Source organism: Sprattus sprattus (genome assembly GCF_963457725.1).
Source record: "Sprattus sprattus genome assembly, chromosome: 13".
Classification (NCBI taxonomy): Eukaryota; Metazoa; Chordata; class Actinopteri; order Clupeiformes; family Clupeidae; genus Sprattus; species Sprattus sprattus.
Window position 1 is genome coordinate 11,853,803 of NC_137911.1, and position 27,500 is coordinate 11,881,302.

The 27,500-nt window shown below is 43.9% G+C and overlaps 2 protein-coding genes across 2 annotated transcripts in view; both read right to left on the bottom strand.

The window, feature by feature from the left end:
* eif2ak3 (eukaryotic translation initiation factor 2-alpha kinase 3) overlaps positions 1 to 14,226 on the bottom strand; it is a 32,713-nt gene extending 18,487 nt beyond the window's left edge. Inside the window, exon 1 of the mRNA XM_080850750.1 lies at positions 13,789 to 14,226. Within this exon, the coding sequence (XP_080706876.1) occupies positions 13,789 to 14,063 (275 nt within the window). The 5' untranslated portion in view covers positions 14,064 to 14,226. The remainder of the gene's footprint in view (positions 1 to 13,788) is intronic.
* Positions 14,227 to 17,374: 3,148 nt separating this feature from the next.
* rpia (ribose 5-phosphate isomerase A (ribose 5-phosphate epimerase)) lies at positions 17,375 to 24,125 on the bottom strand (the record flags this gene model as incomplete). Its single annotated transcript, XM_080850756.1, has 9 exons — positions 17,375 to 17,672; positions 21,349 to 21,448; positions 21,743 to 21,884; positions 22,169 to 22,237; positions 22,334 to 22,398; positions 22,519 to 22,578; positions 22,687 to 22,742; positions 22,863 to 22,923; positions 23,931 to 24,125. 9 exons carry the CDS (start codon positions 24,123 to 24,125, stop codon positions 17,575 to 17,577), a joined length of 846 nt encoding a protein of 281 aa, XP_080706882.1. The 3' UTR covers positions 17,375 to 17,574.
* Positions 24,126 to 27,500: the final 3,375 nt, after the last annotated feature.

Here is a 27,500-nt window from a genome sequence, read left to right on the forward strand (position 1 = left end):
AACAGATAATTGTGCTGCTATCTGAAGCTTAAAGAATGCATACATTAAAAAAATTATAGAATTTATTCAGTATTTTTTTTCCACTCATGACGTCGACGTCTCATCAGCAGACTTGGCTTGTGTATAGAATGTTGAAAGGTTGTGACAAACAGCTGTGCAGATCACTCATGGGGTTTGTTGAGGTTTTTAACCCTGACAAGACAGACAGGTGCAGAATGAGCAGCAATGTCCCATTGGTGAAGCATGATTTCTTGTGTGTGTGGGTGTGTGTGTGTGTGTGTGTGTGTGTGTCAACACTCTCTGATCGGTGGGGTAGGGTATGCAGTTTGTGCAGCATGCAGCATTTAAGGGCTGGCGGGTTACGATATGCAGTTTGATCTTTTAAACAGGAGTCGGTGAAAGGGTTCACCTGGCGGTTAAAGAATACAAACTCTGCTAAACTAAACTTTTACACCACTGTGATTGGCTGGCTGTGAATGCCTGAATTCTGATTCGGTGACGGGCGAGGAGAGGTTTACCATTGGTTGAAACTTCTGGTTGCCATCGATTCAGATGTGTACCAACACACACACACACACACACACACACACACACACACACACACACACACACACACACACACACACACACACACACACACACACACACACACACACACACACACACACACACACACACACAAACACACTCGTACAGGTGCTCTGCAGCAGGGGTGGCTGGACATTTACATTAATCTTCGCAGAGGGAGGCTGATGAGCCATTCTTACACACAAACACATAAATCTTTCTCTTTAACACACACACACACACACACACACACACACACACACACACACACACACACACACACACACACACACACAAACACACAGATACACACAAAAGCACACGCACATACACCCATGCACAAAAACACACACGCACCTGTGGTGCATGGCTATGTTTTCATAAAGCTTTCATGAGAGCAAGACGACGCCTCCTCACTCAGCAGTGAATGTGCAGGTAAAACTGCCAGACTGATTAACATCAACACTCCCCTCCTCAATCAATAGGCTGGAGCAGGTTTCCTCCCAGCATGATCTATGAATACAGCACATCCTACATCTACACGCACCTAGAACCAAGGAAAGAGACCGAGAGGGAGAGAGACAGGGAAAGAAAGAAGTAAAGGGAGATTAAAAAGAAAGAAGAGAGTAAGAAGGGATGAAAGAGTAGGTATAACAGAGGGAGAGGCACAGCCGGGAGAGGAGAGACGGAGTACCCAGCTTCACCCCCCCCCCCCCCCCAAAAAAAAGATCGGAAGCAGACAAAATTTCAGACACAACACAAGAATATTAATAGCTGATGAAGTCAGAATTTAAAATCATGTTTGTTCCTCGAAACTCTACAACTCCGTCCATGTGAGTGTGTGTACACTACATCCCGTTCTCCCTCTTTCACACACACTCACACACACAATGTCTCTCATACACTATCACACCTTAAGATGTTTTTCTTCCATCCTCCAATAGCAACACAGACAGCCTAGCTCCAGTGCTCCAGTGCTCCATTCGTGCGATTGGCTGAGCACTTTGTCCAAAAATATTTGGCTGATTGGTTGTTGCTAAGCAGTGGGGGTAACAAGAGGAGCGGGAAAGAAAGTAGGCCACGCCCCTTCACACATACTGTTGAGTGAAGAAGGGAGAGAGAGAAAGGGAGAGATAAACAGAGAAGAGAGTGGGAGAGAGAAAATATATAAGAATGGATAAGAGTGAAGCCAACAAGATGTGATATTCTGCACATGATCGAAGTGTGTCAGAGGTATTTCATGACAAGAGGATAAATACGTGTGTGTTCGTGTGTGCGTGCGTGTGCATATGTGTTTGTGTGTGTGTGAAACCAACAACCAATACATCGAAGTAAACCAAAACCACCAAAACCACTCCCACCCAGGTAAACAGACTGGACTCCCCTCCAGTGTTTTTCCATCTCTTAGGTTAGAGAGGAAGAAGATGCCAGCCTGAAGTGCTGCAGTGTGTTTAATGTGCATGTCCTTCACGTGTGAGCTTTTCACACTTATACACTCTGACAGGACATACCTGTGTGTGTGTGTGTGTGTGTGTGTGTGTGTGTGCTTGTGTGTGTGTATGTGGGTGTAGACCATGCTAATTTGCTTTGACAGGTGGAGACGACCTGAGCCTTGAAACAGTGCCCAGTGGAGATGTTGACATGAATTAAGGTGTTGGACAGAGCAAAGTGAAAAGACACACACACACAAACACACACACACACACACACACACACACAACCTCAAAACATAGACATGCATACACCCTGCAGAAAAACACATACTGCAAGATCTGATGATGTTTGGCTGTTCTGGCCTCTGAACATAATCAAACTGTCAAAACAGAACTGAGATCATAGCAGTTACTGTGCGCTACACACACACACACACACACACACACACACACACACACACACACACACACACACACACACACACACACACACACACACACACACACACACACACACACACAGAAAAGAACAACAACATAGACTCTGTCCCACTCAGTCAGAGCACTTTTCCCCTTATCTTAATCCTTCTCTCTCTCTCCCTTTAACAACTTGCACTTGTAAACACACTTCATTGAAAAAGGAACAGAGCACCTCTTTCAACAACAGTGTAGCTGAGGAGCACCGACCAATCAGACAGTGTTTCCTCATCCCTCCTGGCCAATCAAAAGCCAGTCCTGCAGCCACTGAGCCAATTGGGGGCAACGTCACAGAGAAAAAGCAACCAGTGAGAGGAGGCTGCCGGCTGTAACCATGGTGCAGTGAGGGGAAGCTCTCTCTCACACACACACACACACACACACACACTCACACACACTCACGTAAGGAAAATATGGCAGCATGGGGAGCACGTGGAGAGGATGAGCTGGGAGAGACACACCCAAAGAAAAACGCAGAGACGCAAACATACACACACTTGCACACAAGTGAACATACTCACACACACATACACCTGTGCTGTATCAACAATAGCCTAGCTGTTACAATGGGCATTTTTAAATTGCCCCTATACACACACAGTCTGGACTGGTTTGTACAAAAACTTGTGTTTGAATGCAGCACAAAACATTGTGAAGATGGGTCAGTGTGTGTGTGTTTGTGAGTCGCAGTGGTGCAAGGCTACGACAGAAAATCGACCTTCCCTTGGCGAGCCCTCAGCAGTGGTTTTATCCTAATGACAGGAGAGAGTGCTGTCGCATCACATGCAAACACACACACACACCCACACACACACACTAAACACTTGGGAGGGGCAGCCCTGCCATAACTCATTTTAAGCACACAGCAACTATGCGCATCCTCAACACACACGCACACACAGACACAAACGCCACATACATATAAGTCCAATATCATTTAGTTACCGCAACATCCACTGAAAGCCATCAAAGCCATCTCCTGCTCGAGAGTAGTCCACACTAGTTTACTTACTAGCTGTGAACTCTTCACTCGCGACGGGCATAACATCAGTTTTAAAGAATCATAAAATGTTGTACGCAGGATAAATAGTCACAGGCAGAACTTTTATGGGTTTTATTGTTTGTGTGTAAGGGGATGGATCAACTCAAATGTCCGAAAATAAACTCCTGCTCCCTTCCTCTGCTTCCTTCTCCTCCACACTCGTCCGCGCCATCCTCGCTTCTGCTCGCCTCTCGAAAAATCAAATCTCAGACGCGCTCTGGGCCAGCTCACCCATTGGCTGAGCCCCGGCCATGATCTGGCTGGCTGATTTGTTGTTGCTAAGCAGTGAGGAGCCAACAGAAGAGCAACTGGGCAACTGGGTCCTTGTGCCTACCGCACTCTGATCTTCCTCTTCCTCTCTCGCCCTCCCTTGTTTCTTCTCTCCCTCTTCCTCCTTGCCCCACCTTCCTTCTCTCCTCTCTCTCCAGTCAGTACTGCAGTGCAGTAGGGTGTGGCCCCACCACAGGAGAGAGAGAAATTAAATAATGAACAGATAAAGAGAGAAGTGAAAAAGAGGAGAGAAACTCCTGCGAACCCTTTGGGAGCCCATTCAGAGGCCCTTCCAAGTCACTACTAATGAAGACATCCAGCAAAGACAGCACTACACTCTGAGCAGTAACTACTAACTGCTCTACAAGTGGCTACTTAGCCTTGACAAAGCCAGAGAAAAGAGAACACTAAACAGTTTTTTATAAAAAAAATAAGTGTTCTTAACGCGTGACTTCCTTATTTACATCAGTGTTGTAAAAGCCTTGTTGGTGGTTGTGCCACTAACAGGATACATGAATAGTTCAGATGGACAGATTAAAGTTATTGAACTTGAATGATGTTGACTCTGTATGAGTTTCCTGCACAGACTTTCCCCAAGTTCAGTCAGATGAGCATTAAAGTGTAGACTAAACTGATCTCCAAATGCTGTGATATAAGCATGACAACAATCCACTTCGAGAGCAGGGTTTGTCTGATAGATGTCTAAACAGAGAGATGGAGCCATCACTGCGAGTTGCTAAGTGAGGCTATTTATAAAACACACAAAAACTCTCCCCGGCTACAGAACTATGGAATAAAAAAAAATACCAAAACAAGAGTATGAACTCCATCACCCTGTAGCCCAACACTCCTCTTTTTACACTCTCACTAGTTCCCTCCCTCCCTCTCTTTTACTCTTGCTCTCTATCCCCCTGTCTCTCTTGCTCTCGCTCGCTACGCAAACTCAAATTCTGAGCACTCTCCCTCTCCCAATATTTAATTGGCCAACAAGTTGCCAGGCCGGGGGCGTGTGATTGGCTGTTGCTAAGCAGTGGGGAACAGGGAGGCAGGGAGGGCTCCTGCTGCGAGGGGCGTTACCGCTGGCAACTGGTGGGGCAGGGAGGGCACCAAGCGCAAAAGCCTTGGGTCTACAAGCGTCTTTCCCAGTGGAAACACACACACACACACACACACACACACACACACACACACACACACACACACACACACACACACACACACACACACACACACACACACACACACACACACACACACACACACACACACACACACACACACACACACACACACACACTCACAGACTCAGTCTGACTGACACAACACAAGTAGAGCTGTCCCTCCTTTCCAGAAGGGCATGGGGGTAAACAAACACAAGAGTAAACAAACAAACAAACAGCAGGCCTGACTGAAATATGCCACAGAGTAGCAGTGGTAGAGACTGGCTGCTCTGGTACAGAACAGGGGAATACAGCACAGTACAATTATTCAAACTTATCAAGCAGAGCGTCCCATACAGCTCAATGTCCTCTTATGCATTACACTATTCCTCCAATTCTATGCCTGCACCCCCACCCCCCACCCCTTCTCAGAGCAGTTATATCTGTGACAATAATAAATGTCCATTTACCCAATATACTTCATATCTACCCACAAGCACTCTACAAGCACAGTGCTTTTTGTTTTGCATTGCTTGACTTCAATGTTATTGTAATTCATTAACATGCCACTGGAATTTACTTCCTTGCAATAACAAAGCTAGAAGACTGTGGGGTGTGGAGTCTTTTGTTGTTAGCCAAGGAGTCTGTATCGGCTATATGTGGAGCAAACCAAGACTACATCATCCCATGGTTTTTCCTCAAAAGCATGTCCATGGCATTTATATTTTATTAAATATAAAATATTTAATATTTGTAAAAAAAAAAAAAAAAAAGGTACAGGTAGTGAACATTTTATCTAATATTTAAACATTTTAAATGACTAATTTCTCACCACCTGGCAGCTCCCTTGCATCACGTCAGACTGAACAGCACTGCAGTAGAGGGATGGAGGGGCAGTTACTGGAGACACACGCACACACACACACACACACACACAACACTGAGACATGCCATAAATAAACCTGCCAGGTGGTCAAAACTAGTTACCAAACCTCCAAATGAAATTCAAGGCTACAGAATAGAAAAACATCTCTGATGTCCCATCTCCATCCCCCTCCCTATACCCCGTCTCTCTCTTCCTTCCTCTCTCTCCTACTCTCTTTCCCTTCCTTCCTCTTCCTCTCTCTCCCACTCTCTCTCGCTCGCTCTCTCTTTCTTCCTTCCTTCCTTCCTTCCTCTCTCCATCTCCCTTCCCCTCACTCTCTCCCTCACTCACTCACACACACAAAAACAAAGACACAGTATTGTAAAACTGAGCCTTCCAGGCTGCAGCTATGTTTCTGACAGCTGACAGGTTCTGGAGTTGACTTCAGAAGCCATCAGCACAGCTCCCACTGTCTGGCAGACACAGGGGGTGAATTCTCCCGCTAGTTGGCAAGCCAGCCTGGAGAGCTACTGGAGTTAGAGTTAACAGTTGTTGGGCCACAGTAACTAGGTGAAGACTTGGGGAATAGGTGACTGTATCGGACCATGACAAATGCCACCACCTCCATGGCTGTAACCGCTCATGTCTCCGTTTGTAAACATTCTGGGGAAGACTGAAAAGACAGCTGATAGAACTGGAATACGAAGCTGCCAAATACCCACCATATCAGTGGACTGGCTGCATTTCGGCACAAGGACACACGGGACAGGATTGTTCCAGAAGGTTTTAAAGGTTTCCCTGGCGAATGGTCAGCTCTTATCAAGCCGTTTAGACCTTGGGATTTTTTTTGGTTTGGCAAAACATAGTTCCTGTACACCAGTGGTTGTGTCACTGTAGGGCACGGAGATAGAGTAAGGGGAGTTCAGGTGGCGGGTGAAAAAACAGAACGAGAAACCTAAACAACCAACTACTGGTCACATTTTGTATGGCAGTGCTCTTACAACATAGTTACAGCCTATAACTAACCTATTTGGTGACAAGTTTATAGCCTACTTACTACTTATATGATATGGTCTGGGCCTACCATTTAGCTTATAGGACTGCTAGCCTAATAAGTAATACAATGAACATGCGCCTAACATGAAGATTGTTTGGATTGATTACCCAGTAAAAGATATTTTAAACAAACAATTTTGAAAACAATTTTAACTGATAAAGTATTCAAGTTTAGCCGAGTGATGTAATGAAATTGAACATGTTTAACTATTCAAATGTAGAAATCATGTTGAAAAAAAGCTATGCAACAGCTGGCATCTGTTTTTTTAGTATCAAAAGTTAAACTGAAGGTAATAGGTAATCTTTGCACCGTGGTGGTGGGGGGTATGGGCTTCAAAATGTACAAATGTCATGTGATTCACAAATGTATTTCAGAGAGCAAACACAAACTGTGTTACCGACAAGGGCAGCGCTTTTCAAATATCTGCACTCCTGATTCGAAGAGGGCCACACACACACACACACACACACACACACACACACACACACAAAGCAAACTAAGCATTAAAAATCGCTAAGACTGAGATCGTCAGACAAAGAGTCTGGACTAATAAAAAAGTAATTTAACCACATCAATACGATGCCCACGGCACCATAAGCATAAGTTCTATTCCAATGAAGTACAGTATCCTAATCACAATAATGCTAACAGAGGGATTAGCAGTGTTAGAGCTCTTGTGTTGTTCCATTGTCCAAGCTCTTCTCCAAAGTGCTCTTTCTACCCTCGTCTTGCTTTCTCTAGAGCTTGTTTCTTGCTCACAGATGGAGACTATCTCGCTGTGTTTGTACTGGGCTTTCGTGTTTTGGCCCTGTTGTCTCCTGAGGTTTGTTCCTCTTGAAGTCATCTGCTGATCAAATGGTGAAGAATGCTGCCACCAGCTACCAATTAGAGATCTGCCTTTGCCACCCGTACAGTATGGCTAAAGGCTGATTCATGCTTCCTTACGTAAGCGTAAGCGCAAGCGCAAGAGGCCGCGCAAGCCCCTTGCGCGACCCTTGCGCGACTTCTTACGTCTTGCGTGCGTCGGCCCCTTTTTCTAGACTTGCGTCATTTTTTACGTAAGCCCTTACGCGAGCCTCGCAGCCTGCATTCTATCAACGAATGATACGAGATGAGGTTACTAAAATATTCTGCATGTCTACTCAGTTTTACAGTGCTTCCCAAGTAAAGGTTTGAAAAGAACTTCAAGCTTCAGACTTTCTGTTAGGGAACCTGTTATCTATCTGCAGAGCAAATGTCAGGCTCATACAAAAACATTAACGTGAATTACTTGATGCTAATACCTAGCGCGGTGTCTATAGGATTTTCCATATACGTTAGCATTAAGCTAACGTATTTTCTACCACAGTTAAACATGCAATACTATGTGATTGTTTTTAGAAAACGAATGTTACGTGATGAGATTACTCAAATGTAGTATGCATGTCTGCTCAGTTTAACAGTGCTACCCAAGCAAAGGTTTGAAAAGAACTTCAAGCTTCAGACTTTCTGTTAGGGAAACAGCTTTGTATCTGCCAGGCAAATGGCAGGCTCATGACAACACGCGCAACCTTTGGGAGCATGAACTGCACCGAGTAAATTTTGCGCAACCGTTAACCCCCAACGCTGTAGCATGCAGCCGCCTTAAGTGGGAAGGGGGGTTCCTTGTTTATGTTCCTTGGTGTATAGGTTCCATGTCTTGCTTGTGTGTGTGTGTTCCCTGTTTGTTTGTTTGTTTGTTTATTTACACTCTTATGTCCTTAGGTCAGGCTTGACACTGTGCACTGCGAGAGGTTTGAGCTCAATGCTGTCTTAATGATGCAGAGGAGTCCACAGTCCAAAACAAGGCACTTCCTCCAACACTGCTATTGTTTTCAGCCCAGTCTCTGTGGGCTACCCAGGCCTGGCTTCTCATTGGCCAGCACTGCAAGGGCTGTGCATCACAGAGAGTGTTCCCGTGGGGAGTTCTTCCCCCCAGAAAGTCTGTTCCGTATCATGAGGAAGGCCTGGGGGTGAGCGCAGACACATAGAGAGAGAGAGCTGGGGAGTTCAAGGCTTTGATTACACTCAGGGTTTGTTTGTGTGTGGGTGTGAGTGTGAGAGAGTGTGTGTGTCCTTGTGTGTGTGTGTGTGTGTGTGTGTGTGTGTGTGTGTGTGTGTGTGTGTGCAACATTAAGTGGAGGGGCCACTGGCTCTTAACCCTGCTGTTTTAAACCTTTAAACTATTATACAAATGGAGCCCATGTCCAGAAATGGGACCACGTTTGTGTGTTTGTGTGTGTGTGTGTGTGCGTGTGTGTGTATTTGCCATGGTACCAGGTGTGAAGGCAGCTGCTGGTCTCGCTCCTGCAGTGACACGGAGGCACAGCTCTGCTGTGTTTAACACACACACACACACACACACACACACACACACACACACACACACACACAGTTGAGTTGAAGATGGAGGGGTAACACACCGCTGACCTAATGTGGACACATCACAAACAAGCAGCAATAGCCAAGGAACCAGCAGCTCAACAGCTATCTGTGTACACATTCACACAGAGCCAAACATCACAGTCATACTCACACAAACACACACACACAATGACCCACTTCCCACAGGCTTACTACATAGCGAAGTTAGACACCATTTCATATGTTCGAATAATATCTAAAATCTATAATAAACCATGAATCATTATATTAAAACAGTGTCATCCTCATTGTCTTAATTTTTGGCCAATAAATGATCAACCCCTTTTTCCATTGTTTAATTACAACGTAATAGTCTATAGTTACGACAATGTCATAACACATCGTCTCTGAGCCGCCTCTACGTTTTTACCACATAACCTGAGCAGCATGCTCTGACCATCACGGCTAGTAAAACAAAATTGAAACAAGTAGGGGGGGGGGGGACACAAATCAAAGCCTAACTCTTTGTTTCAACATGTGATGCTATATGAGAATTTTGTTTGTAAACATCACTAAACATCTGATCAAAAAAAAAGTAAAACACTAAAATCCTCAGCACCAGAATTCTGCATGACCCTTTGCACTGATCAAACGCCTTCATTAAGAGCTCAACATTTAATCTGCGATCAACACTTCCCCGAGTGAACTTCGTGGCCCGTGGAGTCCAGCTTAGTCTTACTCACCCTCTGGGCTCTCAGATCAGATCAGACAGAGGGCTGCACTGCACCACTTCGCACTGCTCTATTCGCAGTCTCCAGCTGGGCACAGACCCCGAGTAAAGCCTCCAGCATCACTAGCTCCAACTCTGACTGACTGACTGACTGAATGAATGAATGAATGAATGAATGAATGAATGAATGAATGAATGAATGAATGAATGAATGAATGAATGAATGAATGAATGAGTAAATGAACAGCTCTCTGTGGGCATACGGGGGGTGCCACGGTTTGTTTGAGTTGAAATGGTGGTGTTGAGTGGCTGTGGTGAGTGGGGAGTGAGACGTGTTTAGAATGAGTTAGAGTGCGTTGTCGGGAGTTGGGAGCTGGACTGATGGTGAGCGGCGTGGCTGTGGCTTTCAGACTGAGAAGGTCTCCTGTCTTGGGGGGGGGGGGGGGGGGGGGGGGGAGGTAGGTGGGCTTGCTGGTGTTGCCGTGGAGCTTCAATGCTGTTGAGGTTCTCCAGACGAGGAGGAAGGAGGCTGGGGTTGGAGGGGAGAGTATGGGGAGGGGGGAGGGGGGGGGAGTGAGAGAGGGATCTTCTCCCTGCCATGCCGTATTCAAGAGGCTGCCACTTCAGGGCACTGCAGGGGAGCGTAAACATACGAGGGCGAGAGAGGGAGAGAGTGCGACAGAGAGCAAAAGAGAAAGGAGAGGGAACATGCTGACAGCTAGACAGCATGATGTGGCTATAGAGGTGCATGGAATGTTAGTGTGAGTGTGTGTGTTACAGATTTGGCAAATCGGTTAGCCAACAGATGATTTTCTGTTTTATCCATTCCCTCATATCACAGGCAGACAGAGATATAAGCTACAGGCATGAAAGCCGAGGTATGACAGGCTCCAGGGAGATGGAGACAAACACAGAGAAGGGCTTTGGTCTCCACGCACAGTGTACAGACAGATTACACGCTTAGACATATTATACCCAGACTTTTAAACACACATATAGCCTGTGTTTCACTCCCTCTCTCTCAGACACACACTCACTTTCAGAGCTCATTAAACCAAAAACTCCTTTTTCACTTCATTCTTCCTCCTGCTCTTTCCCCCTCTCTCTCTCACACACACACACACACACACGCTCACACCCCATTAAGGTTCCTCATGCACAGTTTTGACACCTGTAATCGGTCATTCTGGCATCCCTGGTGCTCAGGGAAGCACTAGCCTCATTTCACTATAGGTGTGTTGACATCACCTTCAAAGTAGGTTATTTGGTGTTACCCTGTCTGTGTGTGTGAGAGCGATAGAGTGTGTGTGCGCGTGTTGCTGTCTGTGTCTGTGTGTATGTGTGTATATTGGTGTGTGTGTGAGGGTATATGTGTGTGTGTGTGGGTGTATGTGTGTGTGTGTGTGTGTGTGTGTGTGTGTGTGTGAGAGAGAGAGAGAATACAAGAAGGAAAGGCTGACTAAATAAAATAATCCTGCCAATTCTTTATCTCTTGCCTACAATAACGAGTAAACTGCAGAGAAAAAAGGAAACACTTGAACGACAGACAGACAGAGAGTGAGAGAGAGAGAGTGAGAGAGAGAGAGAGAGATTAAGTTGTGAGGGTGTATTCAGTATTCAAAGTTAATTCTGGTCAAAAAAATATTAAAATGCAGACAAAATGTACCAAACAAAGATTTGTCCTAAACGTCGTCAATAGAAACAGTTGCAGTGGTCTGCAAGTTGAGTTGTTTTGAACACAAACAGTTCCCTGAAATACAACACTTCACCTGTGTGAGTGTTCAAGTTCACTTAACCTTTTGTACAGAAAGAAAAAAACTCCCTATGAATCCACCGTAGTCCCCAACTGCCTTTTCCACATTAACCTAGGCAACTCCATTACATCCACCTGTATGTGTCTCTGCACACAAAACCACACCACAAACAACAGACACTTGTTCTATACACATCTTTCCTTACTCATCCCGCCAATTCATTCAATTAGCTTTTCCAAAGTTCTAAATCTCCACAATCCAAGTTTCTGAGACGGAACTGGACAGGCATGGCTGGAGAGCTCTGTCACGCTGCCCACATTCATCCCTGGGTGGGGCTACCAGCTGTCCACTGCAGCCCTGCCCTGTCAAGCGCTACGGCACTGCTGGCTTTGGAGACTTCACCAACAACAGTGCTGATTTTTACTAATGAAGATGGTTCACTAGGGCCCCAGACACAGCTGTCTGTCTTGATCCGATTTCGGTCTGATCCCGAAGTTTAGGAGGGAATTAACTCTTCATGTGATCTGGTCTATTCTGTCGGCCATAATTAACAGTTTTTTTTGTGTCGCCTTCGTAAGCTTATTTTTTAAACTATTTGAAAGTCAGTGTAAATGCCTCCGTCTCCTGTTGCTAACCATAGCCAAAAATGCCACGCGCGCAAATTATTTGTTCGCTTGTGACCAAATCCTTCCTGCTCTCACACGTTGCTGCCTGGAGAGGACCTTGCACAATGTTTACCCTTATTTTAGTTAACCGAAAACCCCATATTACATTAAATGTAATGAATTTCACTTGAATAAACTACACACGACTCCTAAACTCTAAAGGACCAGTTGATTGACAACCGATTTCCTCTCATGACTTCGTCTCAAAGACCTGAAAGTATTACGCAACACATCCGGCAGGCACTTCAACTGTAGTGCATAATGATTTGTTTGTTTGTTAGAATGACACATTTACTGCGAGATTCCTGTTGCAGGAAGTTACCATTTACACAGTTAACTTTCACTGCAGCATCTAGCTAATATTTAAAACGTTAACTTTTACTGCAGCACCTACCAAAGACCTATAGCAAATTCCACCCGACATGTCATCATCCTCCAACCTTTCTGAAAGACAACCTTTCTGCAAGAAATGTCACCACAATAAAGACATCGCCTATACCACATAATACGAGTTGTCATTCAAACGTGGTAAAACTATTTTAACTTTGTTGTTATTGCTTAATCGCTGAGAAAAGCTGGGTCTGCAGTGATGTTATGTGAAAACAAAGTTGGCCTCTTGATCTCATGGAACATATTATCAGCTCTGAGTGAACTACAGATAGAGGCTCATGGAAGTTTACCTTTCGCACTGCAGCTCCAGGCGCATAAGACTGAACTAACAGATATACGGTCGCCATGTAACTTTTTCCCCATGCTTAATAATCAGATCAAGGTATTAAGCAATGCTTAAATGCAAGGTCGCTCACTGTACCATTACAGTGGCTAAACCTCACAAGACAACTAACCAGTTGCGTTAACAAGCCAGTGCTAGGAATTGTAAGAAAAGGTTATTTTTCATTGAATGCAAGCTTAGATGTCTTTACTACTAAGATACTTTTAATACTGTTAAAACTTCTGTCAGTGTTAACCAGGTGACGTATGCTTGATGGCGAGCTGCTTCCAAACATGCCAAGTTAGCTCATTATCACGCTTGTGACGTTAATGTAACTAACGTTCATTTTCCGGCTGCCTAAATCTCGATAATGTTAGCTCGATCATGTTGTTGCTAGTTAGTTAGCTCGAATATGAGGCTGGCCAGCGATAACTGTCTTGAGCAAAACGAATGACTGAGCATCAGGGGCGACAGGAACAAGGGACATGTCAGAACACCACCACCAGCGAATTGCTTGCTAGCGAGCGAGCAGGGTATGAACTTTGAAAGTAGATTGAGTCAGTGCACTTTGACAGCTAGAATGTCATATGCTGTTACTTGTTTTCTGTGACATAGCAATAATCAAACAATCGACACAGACGAAGTTAAAAAAGGTTAGCTCGCAAGCTACATGCCTTTTGTGGTTGAAGCTTCCATCGCTGTCCCCAGATGTCTCCTCGCTTTCTACATTCGCACCATTCTCGTCATCTTCAACAGTCACGTCCCCATAACCTGAGGTGGTGACGCTTTCCAGGGCCCGCTCCGTAACTCCATCTTCGGTCTGGTCCAGGGCCGTTCCTGTGTCCTTCCCGATGGAGGCTTGAGTTGCAGAAGTCCCAGTCAAAGCTCGAAGCAACAACAGGAGCACTAGAGAAATGCCCACGTTTCCTAACTGAAACCTCTTTTCCATTGGTAAAAGTGTCTCATTAGTAAAGAGGCATTCACATACCAAACCCTAAAGTGAATACAGTTGGAAGAAGTGACTAAACGGCACTCAAAAATAGTTTATTGAGTTCAGTTCGTCACCTAGCCTCGTCGTTTCGTTGTCTTGCCTTAACATAAACATTCATGGCCACTTGGGCACCATGATATTCCCTTTATACTTGAAGTCGGATGAGCCTTGGTAACACTGAACCCACCCCGTTTGCAAACACGTATTGGTTGCAAAAAATGTTTAACGTGCTAAGGTCCCTGTACTGCGAGGTGATAGTTGCTTTGTCAAGTCAATCATACCAGCTCGTCTACTCAGCAGTAGACGATTGCTTAGCTCGGTTGTCATTCATGACTGAATGTGCCTATACAGACCGCCCACCAAACGCTGAATATTACTGGATGTAAGCACGTCAATCAAATCATGTAGGCGGGGAGATAAAAGGAGACGAGTGGCGTGTCTGGACATGACCAGTGGAAATTCTCTGACAGGACTGTATCGTGGCACTGATATGGCTGCAACTCAGCCAATGGTCTAAAGAAAACGTTCCTCACATTCAAACCATTGGCTATTTTACCCAAACCGCGAAAGGACCCCTGTATCGTAATTCGCTGTAAATAACTGCCTATCAAAGTCGTTGCTACGACAAGTTCATCAGAGGCGGGCTGTTGGTATTCACCGCCCTTGATTGGGTCGAATAAGATCGAGATGGAAACATCTACGTGGCTGTTTGCTTCGAGGCAACTGTGGACAAACGTCGGTGCGGTTCTTCCGGTTTCTCTTAGACACGAAAATGTCGTGGTCATGTGCTTATAACTTAAGATTCACTGTGATAGTAATAAACAGTTGTCATGAACATGAATTGATAAACCGCAAACTTCCCTTAGGACATGTTAGGTCTACTTCTATAATACTGTATGACCTGATTCTTGCTTTCGTCACTATACGCACCTAATTTGACATTTGCTCAGCTTAATGTTAGTATTCAGTAACCGTGTAAACAATAACCATTTATTCAAAGTATGTAGTGACAAACCTGGGTAAGTGGTAAACCTACAATAAGTCATGTGGCTTTGTTCTGTAAGTACAATGAAGCCATATCACTCTTCTATTAGAGGTTCACCACTTACAGCGAGTCAATTCACCCAGGTTTGTCAATAACTAGGATTGCCCCTGTTCTGTCCCATCTTTCCGACCAGTTCCAACACTACGGGCGACTCTCAAAAGCAGTTTACTCTGACACCGTGGCGCCTCCTTGTGGGGAAGTCTGACATTGTCTGTCTGTGAAGTATGATAACTTCTCACCACTCTCAGGACATTAAACGCAATAATAAAAAAAACAATGCTGATACTTCCTTTCTTTAAAATAACCTTGAACAATCTTAGGCCAAGAATGGCTATTCTGACCTCTATTCTGAGAAAATACCTCACATTAATGTACATATTTCAAAAGTGTATAAAAATGACAACCACCAAGTTTTGTATTTAATTGGTCCTGTTTAAGATTGCAACTCAGAGCACACTGCACAGTATAATATAATAATCCGTTTCCCTGTTTCCACTTCACAGTATTGCTGGTACAGACTACATTTCCCAAATCCACAGTAGATCAGAGACGCCTGGTGCATGGATACAGACTTTGAACTATGAAGATAGTCAATCTTACCTTTCAACAGCAAAATGCCTTAATGTCATGATGGCATTTGGCAGCTGAATGACTTGACTGACCATCAGTCCAAGCAGACAGACTTGAAATAAGGCCAGTTCATTTAAGACTCCACAAGACCATTGGCAACAGGCACATTCTCATAGAAGACAAAAATATCAATTAGGAAAAAAGTCATCACAATTCATCACACTGAACTTCAAAATAAGGAACACAAATAATTTGTTAATTAGTAGGAAAATGTTCTGCCTTCCTCACAAGGATACAATCATAAGTACCGATCGCAATGCATGGAAAATGAGAAAAGACTCACACACAAGCCATTAAAACAAGTACATCATAGGGACACCAATACTTTTAGACCTGGACATAGACATTTTGGTGAGACGTTACTCTGTGAACCATACTGAGGACTCTACTTTCCTGCCTCCTTATGCATAACATGCAATGACCTTTGGTTTGATTTTTTTTTTTAAAGAAGAAGAAGAAGGCAGCGGTGTGTGTTTAGTGGTGAAAGGCCCAAGACACTGCAGTATTCTGGCGGTTCGGTGCTGCTCATGGGACCCTTAGCCACTGCATGTTTAATCTCCCTTCCTGCTCAACCACACCACTGTGAGCTCATCAAGTGATTGGAACACTACTGATTGGCTGGCTATGATGGGATCAGCCCATTAAGTGCTGACACCTACTTTGTATTTACAGTCCTTGATCACCTCAAGTCAAAGAAATTTGAATATCTAATGAGTATAAAGTAGTGTGTCCAAAACAGGACAGAGGCACCTCAAATCTGCAGGGCCTAGGTTTCTTACATAAAGACTGAGAAACCCATTACACTATAGAACACCCCAGAAACAAACATGAGGCACATGAAAAACAACTACTGACATCTCATCCATCACTGATGCATGTGAGTGGTGTATTCATGCCTGTATGTGATTCGGATTCAGAGGGTGAGCAGAGAAAACATGCAAGAATGGGTGAACTGACGAATCAGTTTGACAGACATGCAGTTACACAATATTTTAGGCTAAAATTCATCCCTCAGTCAGAGGAAAGACATTTAACCCACCCTCCCTCCCCAAAATTACCCAGCTCTCAATCAAGCGAGAGAAATACACAGAGAAAGAAGAAGAGTCAGAGAAGACCCAGAGCACCCCTCTCTCAGATTTAGCACCAGTGTGTAAGAGGTACAGTATGGGTGAGGTTTAGTCTTTCCGCTATGCCTCGGCAGTTGAGTGAAACCAAAAGGGCAAGAGCAAGGGGATATTTCACAAAGCACGATTTGGAAACCTTTCAAATCTGGCACATAGAGATTTGGGTAAAAAGTGCTGCTTGGGTTGCACTTCAACACATCTCATCAGATAATTCAGCGATTCTGCTTTGTGGAGTACACTCCCCCATCCAGCCCCAAGTATCACTTTCATCTGAGATGTTACACCTGGCCTGAACTTTACAAGAAGAGGTGGGAGACACTTTCTGGCTACAGGAGTAGAACATAAGGGGTAAGGGGGCAATTACAGAGCTATGGCTTTGTGTGTTTGTAGGTTGTGTGTGTTTGTCTCACATCTTCTTCATGGGCACTTGAGGTGACAGGTTGATGATCTCGGAATTGAATGCTCGGTAGGTAGGTGAGGTCTCAGTTAAGGTGACAAGCTGAAGATCTCGGAGTTGAATGCTCGGTAGGTGAGGTCTCAGTTAAGGTGACAGGCTGAAGATCTCGGAGTTGAATGCTCGGTAGGTGAGGTCTCAGTTAAGGTGACAGGCTGAAGATCTCGGAGTTGAATGCTCGGTAGGTAGGTGAGGTCTTGGTTGCTAGGTGGGGTTTTAGATGATTGGAGGGTCTCTGGTCTTCACACTTCCATCCTCCATGCCGAAGTAAGCTTTCTCTGCCATTCCTACAAATAGCCCGGTCTCCACCACACCTAAAAAGGCAGACAAACAAACAGAGTGAGCAGGAGAGATAGGAGACGTAGGCATACTACACCACAGGAAACTATTACACAGGCACTGAATGTCACTGCTCAGCCAAATACAAGCAGCAATTTAAGAGACATTGTAAAATGACAGGCCTTTAGAGAGCAACTGCAGTCATCTACATGAACATATATAAATGGCAGAGTACAAATTTGGTACAACCCACTATTATCTTCGCTGAATATGTAGTATTTATGTTGTGTTGTCTAAAGGGTCGGAATAAGGAATGCTAAAGGCCCTGGGCCTGCCCCCTTATTATCCCACAATATTTTCCAGCCATCTAGGAAATATACCCATTTGCAACCACGATGAAGCACCACATTCTTACCATCCCACCCCAAACACAGAAAACAAATGCACACTTTGGTATAGCAGCACTTCCTCAATGACAACTCAGCTTCACCAATTGTGAGCAACTAGATGAGGTGATGCAAACTAGGGAAAAAAAGATAAAACTCAATAATCCTTTTAATCAGAGTTGAGCATACTGCTATTTTAGCTGTGTAGGTATGATTTATAAGTAAATTATTTTGTTCAAGCAATTATTTTTTAACCTGAAACCTGGAAAAAAAAATGGCTAAAAATGTAAAAAAACCGTGGCACAAAGATCACTTTCACATAATGAAGGTAAAATGATTATACAACAAAAATTCAATGCTAGATCTCCACAAAAAAAAAAAAACACAGACACACACGTTTTCGTACAGTAGTTCAGGCTATTCCATGACAACCGAACTACACAAATTGTTAACAACTAGATGAGAGAAAAGGTGAAATCATTACAAACAGCTTAATGAAATGGGCTGGTCGTCTAAAGCCGTGCCCTGAGCTATTGGCTATCAGCTATCGTGATGCATCAACTCCTTTCTCTCCAGGAATGCTTGCAGGGTTCGTTGGTGTGCACTGGTGCTTTTGTAAAGTCTCCATAGTTGTTATGAGTATTTCAGAGAAGAAGCTGGTATTAAAACTAGCTGACTTTGTGCCTCCTCTAAATACACCTAAACTGGTGACATCTGCCATGCATTTCTTTCCTTTCAGATTGATTGGAGGCTTTGCCAACAATGTTTGGACAGCTCCATATTTCCATGTCGGAAAGAACACGTTGAGTTGTCAAACAATAGGTAGGATAGCCAGTTCATTTTCAGACTTCGAAGAAATCAGTTTTGTTTTCAATGGTGCTCATATCATGGTAGGCTATTGATTACTTTTCCCTGACACCTAGTATGAGTGCAGAGACTAATACCAGTACTCATAGCCTACTTGTCACATCCACACATGAACAAGGAATGAGCAATCGATTTACACTGCACCAGTGTGGGCCTACTTCCTCTGTCAACCAGGTGTAACCTAGGTGTAACTGATTGTAAATCGGGCCTTGGTCATTGTGACGGTCGTGGTGCGACCGCACATGAACCGCACACTCCTACCTCATCTTTACAACCACTATTGCACCCAAACAGACATGTTTTGCACACACACGCACACACAAACACTCAGACCACTGATTGCAATTGGATCCACCTAATGTAAACTGTTAATTGCCTAGACTGGCAGAGGGGACACTACAAATGGTCTAGGCCATACCACTTGAGTAAGGTGGTTTTTACGAACATGTGAGACATTATGTATTTATGTTCTACATAGTTATTTCTTTCTTTTATATTGAGGAAATACTATGTTTATGTCTCCGGGTCTGTGTCATTGTTGTATGGTTTAGTTTTTGTGTTTACCCCTGTGTGTAGAAATGGTGCAGGCCGCCAGGTATACAGTGGGGAAAATAAGTATTTGAACCCCTGCCGACTTCGCAAGTTTGGCCACTTGCAAAGAAATGTGTGATCTAGAATTGTAATGGTAGGTGTATTTTAACAGTGAGAAACAGAATATCAACAAAAAAAATCCAGAAAACTGCATTTTATAAGATTTATGACTTTATTTGCATTTGATGCAAAAAATAAGTATTTGAACCCCCAAGCAAACAGCAAGAATTCTGGCTCCCAATGGCCAGTTATGTGCCCAAAAAGCACACAGATTAGTCCTCATTAGGTCTAACAAGGTATACCTGATCTCAACTGGTGACCTGTATAAAAGAAACCTGTCCAAAGAATCATACTTCACACCTTCAACCTCACCACCATGGGAAAGACCAAGGAGCTGTCCAAGGACGTCAGAGATAAGATTGTAGACCTGCACAAGGCTGGAATGGGCTACAAAACCACCGGCAAGCAGCTTGGTGAGAAGCAGATAACTATTGGTGCGATTATTCATAAATGGAAGCAACACCAAACAACTGTCACCCGCTCTAGGTCTGGGGCTCCATGCAAGATATCCCCTCGTGCGGAATCAGTGATCATTCGAAAGGTGCAGAATAACCCCAGAACTACACAGGGGGAGCTTGTGAATGATCTCAAGGCAGCTGGGACCAGAGTCACCAAGAAAACCATTGGCAACACACCACGCTGTCATTTTTTGAAGTACTGCAGCACTCGCAAGGTCCCCCTGCTCAAGGAAGCGCATGTACAGGGCCATCTGAAGTTTACCATTGCACACTTGAATGATTCTAGGGAGGATTGGGAGACAGAATGTGGTCAGATGATACCAAAATCAAGCTCTTTGGCATCAACTCGACTTGCCGTGTTTGACAGGGGGGGGAATGCTGAATATGACCCCAAGAGTACATCATACCCACCATCAAGCATGGAGGTGGAAACATTATGCTTTGGGGCTGTTTCTCTGCCAAGGGTACAGGACGACTCCACCGCATCATGGGGGCTATGGATGGGGCCATGTAACGTGGAATATTGGGCTTGAACTTCATTCCCTCATTCCCTCCCATTGAAAACACAACCTTAAAGATTTGGAGAGGATCTGAAAAGAGGAGTGGACCAAAATCCCTCCTGAGATGTTTGTAAACCTGGTGACCAACTACAAGAAACGTCTGACGTCTGTGCTTGCCAATAAGGGTTATTCCACCAAGTACTAAGTCATTTTTGTCAGTCAGTTTTGGGGGTTCAAATACTTATTTTTTGCATCAAATGCAAATAAAGTCATAAATGTTATAAAATGCATTCTTCTGGATTTTTTTGTTGTGTTCTGTTTCTCACTGTTAATATCCACCTACCATTACAATTATAGATCACACATTTCTTTGCAAGTGGCCAAACTTGTGAAATCGCAAGGTGTTCAAATACTTATTTTCCCCACTGTATATGTTCATTGTTCTGTCTAGTTCAGTTAGTCTAGTCTTGTCTTGTATGTGGACCATTATGTGACTGCTGATTTTTGACCTCTACTCCATTTAGAGGCTTAGTAGATATTTTAATGAAGCTATGTACTGCTGCATTGTGTCCTCTACCCCATTTAAAGGCTAAGCAGGTGAGACTGTTGGAGACAGTTGCTCTTTGTCCTCCGTATACTGGTGAGGCTTAGCAGTCATCCTGGGTATTTTGAACCCTAATTAAACTTTATATTTAAATCCTCACTTTTGTCTCTGAGCTTTTGGGCCAAACCCACACATTTCGACGGCAACCGAGGCTCGGTCCGTCACAGTCATCTAAGCAACCACCATGGAAATTTGTGGAAATATTGTGACGGGGTCGGATGTCATTTTAGAGGTGTCAGACTGACCTGGGATCATTTTGATGGCTGTGTTGACTTCCTTCCAGTTCTGGCTGTGCTCAAACTTCCAGTCCAGGATAAAGTTGCTGTTATCAGTCACCACAGGACCCTAGGGGTTGGACAGATGCATGAATGAGAGTTAAACCCACCCATCACGCTTGATTTGCCAAACAGTTTTTGAGAAAAGATCATGTGATATCCATTCCCCTTTTATGTCTAAGTACAAAACTCCACAATGGTTATAGAATTGCTGGTCCAAACAAATATTATAATGTTTCATAAAACGATGCAGAAATGATATTAAATATTTTCTTAATGCAAGTGCCATGCAATACCAACTCTGTGTGTGTGTGAGTGTGTGGGTGTGAGTGTGTGTGTGTGAGTGTGTGTGTGTTTGTCTCACCGCTTTGCTCACTGCCATCCTCAGCACAGCCTCACCACCAAACCTCTTGGCAATCGCCCTGGAAACGGGGATGTATGCCATGGGGATGACCTCTATGGGAACCCCCTTCTTCCACTGCTGGCCTAAAGCCTTTGAGTCTTTTCTTTACAGACAGGAAATGACACAAGTCACAACAGTCCTCCCACCTCAATGTTTAAAAACGTACTTAAAGGTATGGTCCACGATTTTGGCGAAAGGTTGTTGATGTGTTGAGCTCGTAGCCATTTGTTTGTTTCCCATTTACAGAACAACTGAGTTTTTTTAGTGCACACCAAATGGAGTGTTAGAGGACCATAAGGAGCAATTGGCTGAATTTGTCAAAAAGTGTATTGGATTAGAATCATGGACTTTAAGACGTCAAACCCTTTCACTCTCACACACACCTACCTGAAGTCTGCGATGACTATGAAGTGTTTGGCACACCCAGCCACAATCTTCTCCTGAGTCAGACAGCCTCTGCCAGAGAAGGCCACCATATGTTGTAAAGAACCTCATACCACTCTCAGATATTTTCAGTCATGTCAAGGCTGAGGAAATATGCCTTGTTCTTACCCTCCTCCCTTGATGAGAGTGAGCCCTGCATCCACTTCATCAGCACCATCAATGGCAACATCCAGCTGTTACAGACAGACACACACACTTTGAGAAACATTATTGAGTGTGTGTGAAAATGGTCTCCTTTCCAGACATGTGTGAATGAGAAGCTATGTGTGGTGGCAAACTGTTCACCAGCTCACCTCTGGATGCCGGTCCAGGTCAGAGAGAGTGAGGCTATGCTGCAGGATTAACTGACGCGCCTGAGGAGGAGAGAAAGAGAGTGCTGTGGGGAAAGGGTTGAAGGACAACTGATTTCACAAACATGGTTTAACACTCTCTCCACATTGAAATCGGAAAATTGCACTTACCTGGAAGGAGGTAGGAACACACACAATGTTCAACTTCTCCTGGCGCACTCTCTCCGCTGATAAATACACAGACATACAAGCATAGATATTGATGCCAAGATACAAATGAGCATGTCTTTATCCAGATAAATATGCCTTATTTATTCATCCAAAGTACCACAGGAAACTCCACTTACACAGCCTATCCACCGCATACACTATGGTTGAGCCACTGCCAATACCAACGACCTGGTTATTCTGCAGATGAGGGAAAACAAAACACAGTTACAAACGGTCATACTCCCGCTACAGTTTAACTAAATTGCGGATTCTCAAAGGTCAAGGCATGCATGGGATTCACCTCACTGATAGCAATGGACATTCTTTAGTGTTTGCCGTGCTCTGCTCTTAGAAATCACTTTCTAAAGCAATGTTACGGTTGATCAAAATAGCCACTTTATGTGCCCATGCTTAAATATAGTTTCGCTGTCTAACTTAGCGGAAACGGCTTGGTCAAAAGATAAGACTGGGCACTGTACCTAGATATAGCTATCCGAGGATTCATCACCTTAGGTAAGAAGATAACACCTTAGATAACAAGATTGCTACATGAGGAGCTAAACCAGGTTCTTCGAGTTCCAGTGCACTAAATTATTAACTTGTGAGCAAAGATGTAACCTGTCAACGGAGGGGCAAAAATACCGTTTAGCAAACGAGCATAATGATAGTATTACTATTAAGTTAAGTTAATACACGTCCAGGACGTTAATGATCTACCACTGCTTTAGAATGCAACAGTAATTGTCGCTATTCTCAAGTAAGACTGGCTGTCAGTCTAGTTACTCAAATGTTTCAAGAGAGAAACTTTGTCAACAGCAGTGCGTCATTTCGCCAATATAACAGTATGGCTATATCATAACATTAGCAAGATAACTCTGTGCCATTATACCATACAGTGAAAGTACACTTTCAGTTTACACGTTTGCCAGTTTGAAGAATTTCACAATTTGAGATTTACCAAGTAGACTTCTAAGCATCTTGAAACTTGTCATCCAGTTCAAGTCATCTGATTTCAATTTGACTGCACGTGTCCAGATCAATACACAGGCCGTGCCTTAGCAAGCTAGCTCTCTGGAAAGCTAATAATGACAAATGCCATGGACGAACTAAAGGAGTTTTGTTCAGGTGTGTCATTAGTTGATTCATGAAGTTAAGTATTACAGCCAGATGTAACCCTGGAATTAGAATATACTTGGTCTACGTACCTGTATGTGGTTGTCCACTGCAGCGTACGCAGCGAGTTTTTTTGCTTCCTCTGCCATTACTGTTCCGTAGCTGCGAGAGCGACTCCCGCAAAAACACACGTGTGTTTCCTTCTCGATATCGAAGAGGGGCGGCCTGATCCTCCCCCAACGCAGCGAAGACCTGAATGTAAACCCGACCCACCCCTGGAACAGCATCACCCAGCCTCCAAACAGGCCAAGGCTGACACACAGGAACTGAAGAGATGGCTAAAGTCACTTGACGCTGATTGATGTGCTCGTAAGGCGTGTTCGTTTACGATAACGCGCATTATCGCGAGTTATACTATTTCACTGATATACAAATCATTGTGATTTCCACAATGCGATTCCTGAGGAGGTAGGGATGAAGTGCATGTTAGTGAAATGACGCTATTTGCTGCCGCCATCTTGCCAGGCTACACGTACTTGTCCAAGTTGAATTTGTAACATTTTTCCGGGGCTACCCCTCAAACGTTAGCTCTTAGAATAAAGAACATGCCCCTTCAAGCACATTCAAACGCGCTTCTTCTTTTTGTTGTGACTGACTGTTGCCAGCAAGGATGCATTTCGCAATGGATTGGCAAACACTGCTTTAAAGCGTCCATGCTTAATTTTATGATGGGCAAAACAACAAGGTGTGGGGTCATCCATCGATTGAGGAGGCTGAATGGGTGGCTGTGCAGTGAGTTCTACATTCCCCGTCACCGTAAAAAAAAAAAAAAAAAAAAACATTTGGATTTTAGTTTCGTTGTTAGCAAGCCTGCCTCCCATGTCCAAAGCTTGCAAGTTCGAATTTGGTGCGAGACTGCTTGTTTACACAACGCGGGTTATAATTGGAGCCGTGAATGTAACGGTAGCCAGTGGGTAAAGTGCAGTGCTGAGTAAACCTCAATCCCTGGCACCGCAGGTTTACAGAAAGACCTGCTGAAGCAAAAATGTTAGCTAAGGTGATGTACTCTACGAGTTGAACAGTGTTTTGTCCTAAGGTCTTACATCTGCTGCTGATTTCACAGAGAAAGCAATGTGCAAGCAATTTGTGTATGCATATGTTTAGTTACATGTTGTGTCCAATGTACTGTAACCGAGCGTTGGCGCTTAGAACTTAATATCACAAGAATGACACAGGCGTTGAAGGGAAAACAGTCTCGTTTACTTCGTACAGACAAGAAGTGAGCCGGTCACAACGTGAGAGCTGGAATACCTAGTATTTCCAAGTACGGAAACCCTGAGGGGATCAAATACTACTAGTTAATTAACTCTTCACCATACTAGTCTGTTACATAGTACCATGACAGAAATATAGGCATATGATGTCCTGGCCAGGGGTGTTGCCATTCCTATGCCATAGGAAGTACAGCCACTAGAACACGCAGCAAATGAAAGAGTGCCAGTATTCCGAAAACTCGCTATTCCGAAAATATGCTAATTTCCTAGATAGTCTACTAAAGGTATGGTAGCCCTATACCCCGACAACACAAAACTCATTAGTCCGACAGCCCGCTGTTCTGAAATTGTGAGCACAGCAACGTGAACCACTGTAGCCAACATGCACATCCCAATTAATTGATTACACAATCATAAACATATAAAGGCACTCCTAAAGCCCTCTCTTAATTTCATGTCCATGAATTAGTCTACAGGTGCATGATGAGGCTCTTGCCAAGTAATGGTGAAGATTGTTGTATTATTCTTCCATGGAGAGTAGGCCTAAGTGTTCTTCGGGTATAATATCTGCACAGTGATCCCTCAACATTTTTCCATCAGTTCGTACGGTTAGTTGTGTGTGCGTGCTCAGTGAATCAGTAGCCTGCCGCCTTCAACTTACGAGAAGGAGCCTCTCACTTCATTGAACTTTGAGTCTGACTTTTTAAAAAATGTTAAAGATGGGGCCATGGAGTAGGCTAGGCCTATCTTACAATTTCGGCCTTAAACTATCTTGTATCTTGTTAAGTTTGGCCGTGTGCGGCCCACTGACATCCCAAATGGAAAGGTAGCCTTGCATTGTCCACTATTAGTTAGGCGCTCAAATGGCCTTAGGCCTACTTATCTGACCACATCACATGTGTTTGTTGTATAGTATAGCCTAGCCTTTGTTTTGGGCATCACAACGTAAACACATAGGCCCATGGGTGGAGTTTGAGATTTGTGCCAGGGGGTGCAAAAAAAAAAAAGCAGCTTATGTGCAGAGACAGGTGTTTGCCCGTCTCCTATATATAAAAAATGCACTATTTAGATTGACATAAATATGTCTATGGGCCCCGTCTACGGGCCCCCAAGACCCACGGCCAAGGTGCGACCGCACCTGCTGCACGTTACGCCCCTGCATTTTAGAGTCATTAAACTCGTGAGGCTGCACTTCCAGCATCCCTGTATAGCCCTGAATATAAGTGTAAAACATGAAAATTCCTCCCACGGACTGCAGCAAACACGCCATTGAGCTGGCCTCCTGCATTCTTTACCTGGCACACGTAGGCTACTTTTGATCACCCCACCACAAACATTAAACCGGCTACTGGTCGGATAAATTGGCATTTCAGAACAGAGGGTTTAATTTTGTCAGAGTAAAGATATTTCGGACAATTTTTCGGAATATTGAGATTTCGGAATATCTGGCTTTCGGAACACTGGGCAGTCCCCAATGAAAGTGCCCCTATGCAGGGGGAGAGTGCCCCTCTAATATGTCACAAGATTCACAACAGCTAACATTTGACAAGTGTGTGTGTGTGTGTCTATACACAACCTTAATCTGACAATTTTTTCTCGGCCAGGGTGTCCAGGTGGACCTTATACTACACCACCGGCCCCTGTCCCTGCTTATAATGTTAATGTTAATTATCAGACTGTAGCCAATGTTGCCTATATGGTCGTATTTTTTAGGTAAAGCCTCAAAACTAAGAACTGTATTTATAGATAATGAACTAATGTAGGTTATATGGATGTTCCGAAATGAAGGTTTATTTGCCCTTTCCAAAGCTCAATTTCATCATCCGGACTTGTGATGGGACTACACAGAAATACACTCAGACACACGTTTTGGCCTTTATTTGGCAACCAGCTTGAAATGATTTATTTTCAGTGTATAGCATAAACCTCATATTCCTCACACGATTGCTCAGATAGACATTTCTCTCATTTGTTCACAAGTATGCAGATTACAAATTCTTAGCTTATCTGTTGACAAAATTATTATTTTGACAATGTTTTTGTTAAATGCTATATAAAAATCTACACATTTTACATTCATGATTAGAAAAAAAAGGCTAATAACAGAAGGAACAGAACAGCACAAACCATAACTCTTTAAACAAACCAGAAATTCAGATATAAGGTTCACAAACGGAGAGGAATATTCTGATAGTAATCGTGAGGAGAATCCAATGAAATTTAGGGAACGACAGAGAGGGGGCGCTGTTGGATCACCCACAGACGAAAGAACAGAAAAACAACACCATTACAGACCAGAGGTTCTCCTGTCTCCATGGAGATAAAGTGAGGAGAGAGAGTGTCGGGGATGACTAATGTATGAACTGGTGTGATAGATTGATAAAACTA